Source organism: Typopeltis vanoorti, chromosome 2, assembly GCF_054136105.1.
Source record: "Typopeltis vanoorti isolate ZY-2024b chromosome 2, IOZ_Tvanoo_1.0, whole genome shotgun sequence".
Classification (NCBI taxonomy): Eukaryota; Metazoa; Arthropoda; class Arachnida; order Uropygi; family Thelyphonidae; genus Typopeltis; species Typopeltis vanoorti.
This window is the reverse complement of record NC_143550.1, coordinates 54,604,977-54,610,976: the sequence shown is the minus strand read 5'-3', so window position 1 is coordinate 54,610,976 and position 6,000 is coordinate 54,604,977. Positions and strand designations below refer to the sequence as shown.

Here is a 6,000-nt window from a genome sequence, read left to right as displayed (position 1 = left end):
AGGAACCAAACTGAAGAAATTTATGTGAGATGTATAAAACAATGTTTCAAACCAAATTTACCTTATGAATAAAACTTATATATTTCTGGATAGTAGATCACACTGTCTACTATGATATTACATCACTAAGATATAATATATCGTTAAACTATTTGCTGAAATCAACTTTAAGAATTAGAAATCATATTAATAAATTTAATATAGATAGCAAAGAACTAAGATAACTGCAGACACATTACCAATCACATTTTTCATGGCCTGGTTTTGATTCTTCCTTATACTACAATAAAAGAAATTTTGAGTGCTAAACAAAGACCACCAATCATAAAAGCCCTTTACTACTTTTAAACTGAATGAGCAGAGAGAGAGAGAGAGAGAGAGAGTGAGAGAGGGAGGGAATCTGTACTTGCAATGGCATATGAAATGCAATAAATCAAATTTACTACTAAACTTATCTTTCAGCTATTATTATTATTATTATTCAGGCCTCCATGGAGTCAAAAGACTTATCATGGGAGGTCTTTTCTAAGAAACACAAGTCTATCAAGACTCATCGAGGGAGGTCACTCCTAGGAAACACACAGTCTATCATACCACTCCTTAAACGCATTGACCATTCTCGCTCTCACCACTCTATCAGGCAATGCATTCCATGGTTCAACCACCCTCTATGCATACATGTCATAGTGGTTGGCAGGGATGGCACCATAATTTTGACTAGTGAAATAGCCAGTATGTGACTAACAAAAATTTCAGACATACTGACCTAATGTATCAATCAATCAATGTTAGGCAGGGAGGCTATGAAACTCTAAGCTGAAAATGCACACTTTCTTAATATATGGAAGTGGATTTCTAAGCAGTGATGATGGACATCAAGGATAGTAACAACTTATTTACTTATGCAAATGATATGCTGAAGAAAATACTAATCTTGAGTGGAAAATAATCTCAGTTAAACTTCTTTAATGAGATCTGGATACCACATTCATTTGTAAAATTTATACAGCATATTCATCTAAAATGTTTATGTATGGCAGGATTCTTCACTAAAACATAAATGAAAATCACAATGAAAAGTAACCATATATATACACTCTATCATGACTAAGTATTCATTAATCTTTATTCTTAAAGCTAAATAGGTTTTTAGACTTGACAAAGTTGGTATATAGCTTCTAATTTAGCAGAGTTTGGAGTTAGTAGCAAGGTTTAGCAGTCTACAGGAAAAAAACAACTAAATTTTTAGTCTTCAAATAACATTTATAAGCTAAAGAAAATCAACTAGAAGTGCCATTTTACATTATTTCTTTCCTTTCATCTATTAACTTTCTATTTTATAATTCTGTATGTCTATTATATATATATCTGTGGTAATTAAATAAACAGAGAAAGCTGTTCTATTACACATACCCTGTTTACTTCTTTAATCAAGAGTTTAAAGATAACTAATTTTTTTTTAATCACCTCACCTCATCTCATTATATGAGATATATAAATTATATTTTAAAAGCCTTGAAATATCTAACTGGAAGTGCTTCAATAAACATCTATAAATATGCTATTTTGTGGTTTTGCAAATTATATGCAGTTGATCACCTTTCATTTTTGCTACTTAAAATATGACAGTTCAAAATCACAATCTAAATTAACATAAATGATGCATGAAAAAGTGTTCATTTTTGGACAATAACCCTAAGGTTCTTTTCCATTTGTTTTTAATTGGATTTATCATGTCCTATTTACCTCTGATACGCCTGAAAAAAGCAACGTGTTCTGAATTGTAAGATTCAATATTTGTTGACAAGCATTTCACAACTCCACTGTCACATTCACACACATCAGATGCGCAATCACTGTTGTTAGAACCTATAAAGAAAACAACAACAAAAAAAGTTATTAATGAATTCATTTCATTATCACCTGAAATACATAATCAATTCAAATAAAATTTCTGTTGCTTTGGGATAAAATTTAAAAAAAAAAAAAATCCTGATAAGCTAAATTTTAAACAATCCTGGACAAAGCAGTCAGGGCCACAATTTCAGAAAGATACTAAATAATTTTTTATGAAACTGTGCATTGTGAGCATATGGTCTCTTTCATTTTCTATATCTGTACCTCTTACAGTATCACTATCATTCTTAGAAACTTTTTTTAATTTTATTTTCTTTCACTTTCATACTGAGTACAGTGCATTATACGATATCAGGTCTCCTCCACAGTTCTGGGAAAGGGATGGTTGTAAATTTCAAATCACAGATATTGTAACAGTTGATTTCTGAACTTTTCTGATGTTTAGTCAAATGTCATATGGAAAATAAAGCATGTTAACATGCTATCTTCATCTTTATTTTCATGTCAGGCTCAGTGGATGGCCAAGTAATTTGACTTCTTAGACGACTGCTTTACTGCTTATTATAGGATGGTTAATCCTATCCACAATGTCTGATATGTCTATAAATTTTGAATTATTTGTGTGGCCAGTTTGCCTGCTTTGCAGAATGAAAAATCCAAGTTTCCACTTACATATGTGACTGGTTAATTCACCCTCAATTAAAAAGCACTGATAAAGGATCAGTTAATAAAGTACTGATAAAGGATCAGATAAAGGGCAATTTGGGATTTAGCCGACCAAATTGTATTCTTATTGGTTAAACCAAGATAAAAAATGATGGTACAACATGACAAAATTTTACGCTGGCTGGGGCGTCGCCTGGTTAAATAAGGCCCCCGTTGTTTTTGCCAGAGAACCAGGGCAAACAGAAAAGTCAGTTACTGGAACAAATCTGAAAACATGCCCCAACTCAACATCACCAGAGCTAAAGATCGGTACTATCAACATAAGAAGCCTGAATGGCAAAGAAATGGAGCTAGCTGAGGAATTAGATAAGTACCAGATCGACATAATAAGGGTGACTGAAACAAAAAAGACAAAAACTGGTGAGATCTTTTTGAGCAATAAATACAAAATGTTATATTCAGACAATGACAATCAAGAAAAAGAAGGAGTAGCCATAGTATTCAACACAAAATATGAGGCTAATCGTCTTGAATGGCAGTCAGTCTCAAGTAGAGTAATGTGGGCAAATATGAGAATGGGGAACTGGACAATGAGACTTATTTGTGCCTATGGTTCCACAGAAGGTCCTACTAAGGTAGAAGTGGAGGAATTTTTTGAGGCTTTAGAAAAAGCAACTGACACAATGAAAAAGGAAAAGTTGGTCCTTGTTGGGGATCTAAATAGCAGAGTAGGAAATGATTGTGAGACATACAAAAATATTTTGGGAAAATTTGGATAAAAGAGCAAAGCTAATAGTAATGGCAAATATCTGTTGGATTTCTGCTCAGGACATGGACTAGTTATTACTAACACCATGTTCCAACATAAAAATGTGCAGAAATTCACATGGAGAGAAGAGGCTAGGAATAAGAAAAGTCTCAGTGACTATGTTATTGTTGATAGTGATGTTTTCTCCCTGGTGCAGGACACCAGAGTGTACAGAGAATTTGAAATTGGAAGCGATCACTATTTAATCTTGAGCAGGATAAAATTGAATTTCATATTGAAAAGAATAACATGTAAGAAAGTTTTAAAGTGAATAAAAGTTGAGCAGCTCTCAGATGTGAACTGTAGGCTAACATACACAAAGATTATTGAAGAAAAAATGAAAGAGTTTGAGAACAGGAACGAAACCTTGTAGATTCAATGGCAAGCATTGAAGAAAACTCTGATTGATTTAGCCAGAGAAGCATGTGATGAGGTTGTCTGCAAGGATAGAAAAATCAGGACTCCATGGTGGACACAGGAAGTTAAAGAGGCAGTGAAGGAAAAGAAGAATTCATATCAAAAGTTCCTGGCAAACAAGTCAGCTTTTGCTCTTAGAGAATACAGAAGTGTTAAACAAAAGTCATGGGAGGACTTTGGCAAGAACATAGAAAATAAATATCAAGAAGGCGGTAAGATATTCTGGAGGTTGATGAAGCTTAGAAATGGAGGAAAGAGTGCTATAAAAGGAGTTAGGGATGATAAAGGTGACATGAAAACAGGAGAAAAAGATATCCTTGAAGTATGGAGTAATTACTTCGAAAAATTGCTAAATGAAACAAGCAGTGAGAGCACAGTGGTAAAAAACACTCAGCAGGTATAGTCGCCCACCATTTCTAGATCCCTTCTTGGCTTTGTGCCAAGAATAGTCTATTCATGCTGAAGGGGAGAAAGAAATGAAAGATGTACGAATTGGTCGCCAGCATGCGAAATCACGTGCTTTCTTGTCTGTCGCTGTACTAGTACTAGCTTGATTTTTGTTGTTCTCTTTTTGCATTTTTTTTTATTATTAATTTGTATGATGGATCCAGTACAGTCAACAAGTTCTATTGTTACAAGTTTCAGTAGCTCTTGCAAAAGAATATTGAATAATGTGCTGACATTCTGCAAAAAAGAATCGTCAGAAGGCCGTCTTCTTGTTCCCCTTTCTCAAGTCATAAAACGTGCAAGTGCAATTGCGGGCGTATCGGGGTCGACTATTAAAAGAATTCGTAGGGAATCAAAAGGTGAAGGTAAGCCAAAATTTAAATCTCCTAAAAAAAAAAAAAAAGCGCCAGAGTAAAGAAAACTATCGAAACCGTAGATTTGAATTATTTTGATGTAGACGTTATAAGAAGAGCTATTCACGAATTTTACGTGGTCGAAAAAAGAGTGCCAACTGTTCCGAAATTGATTCCTGTGCTTAAAGAAAAAATTAATTTTCCTTGGAAAAGAGAAACTTTAAGGAAAATACTTCATGAAATCGGATTTTGTTTTAAAAAGTCCCAGAATAAAAGGAAACTTATCATGGAGCGAAGTGACATTGTTTTATGTAGAACGCAGTATTTGCACATATTAACACTCTACGTACATTTTCCCAACTGTTATACAAGCAAAATAGTTACACTTTAAAAACAACAATGTTCGTAAAAGAAAAGCTAAATTTTCCGACCTGTAATAATAAACAAACTCAGTTTATTTATTATTACATCCCAGAAGACAGACTGATTACCCTATTATCGGAATGGATTCTCCTTTTTCTGACATGCATAGTAGTTTCGAGGGACCTCAAATCGGTGGGCGAACTATATACAGGCAGGAATACATACCCATACTTGAAGTAGAAAAAGCCATCAAAGGCTTGAAATGTGGAAAGGCAGCAGGAGTAGATGATATTCGACCAGAAATGCTGAAGTATGGTGGTATAAAAGTCTTACAGTGGCTGCACTGTATAATTCAGAAAGTCTGGACAGATGGACAAATTCCCGATGATTGGAGTGGAGCTCTAATAGTGCCCATATATAAAAAGGGAAATAAAACTGAATGTGAGAATTACAGAGGTATTTCCCTACTGAGCGTTCCTGGCAAGATCTATGCAAGTATACTTGAGAAACGGTTGAGAAGAATTGTGGAAGAAAAGTGTTGTATACAATCCATTATGCCTCCAACATGATGTCCTCACAGCACTTAGGCTTCAACATGCAGATTCCCTGTAGGCTGTGTGAGGACAGTTAAACAAGATATGTTGTATAGTTTGGTTATTCTCACCACAGTCACAAGATGAGTTCGGTCTTATTCCCAAAGTAAACGAGGAAGCTCTGCACCTACCATGATTGGTGCAAACCCTATTTAGGGAGGCCCATATATTTCAAGGTAGGTTGAACCCTGATGGAGGGCTGTTTGGGTTAAAGACAGTCTGCAGATTACTGGGGCTTGTCCATGAATGGACAAGCTTCAGTAATTTGCAGCTGTAATGGACTGGGGCTTGTCCATTACATGGCAGTCCATTCTGTCTGCCATGCTATTGTTGCATCATAGCCCTCAGTGACAAGTTGTTGTGCCATTATAATAGTCTGGTGTCTTGACTTAAGCCTCTGTAATAAAGCTGCCAATATCAGAGTGAATAGTAAGCAGTGGATTCTGGCAAATTTTGTTATATTTGCATTTATTTGCTATAAATATAACAAATTTTG

At 34.8% G+C, this 6,000-nt stretch overlaps 1 protein-coding gene across 1 annotated transcript in view; it reads right to left on the bottom strand.

The window, feature by feature from the left end:
• Positions 1–987: 987 nt before the first annotated feature.
• Positions 988–6,000, bottom strand: part of LOC150109021 (phospholipase A2 Scol/Pla-like) — a 29,818-nt gene continuing 24,805 nt past the window's right edge. Inside the window, exon 4 of the mRNA XM_090405083.1 lies at positions 988–1,869. Within this exon, the coding sequence (XP_090261209.1) occupies positions 1,739–1,869 (131 nt within the window). The 3' untranslated portion in view covers positions 988–1,738. The remainder of the gene's footprint in view (positions 1,870–6,000) is intronic.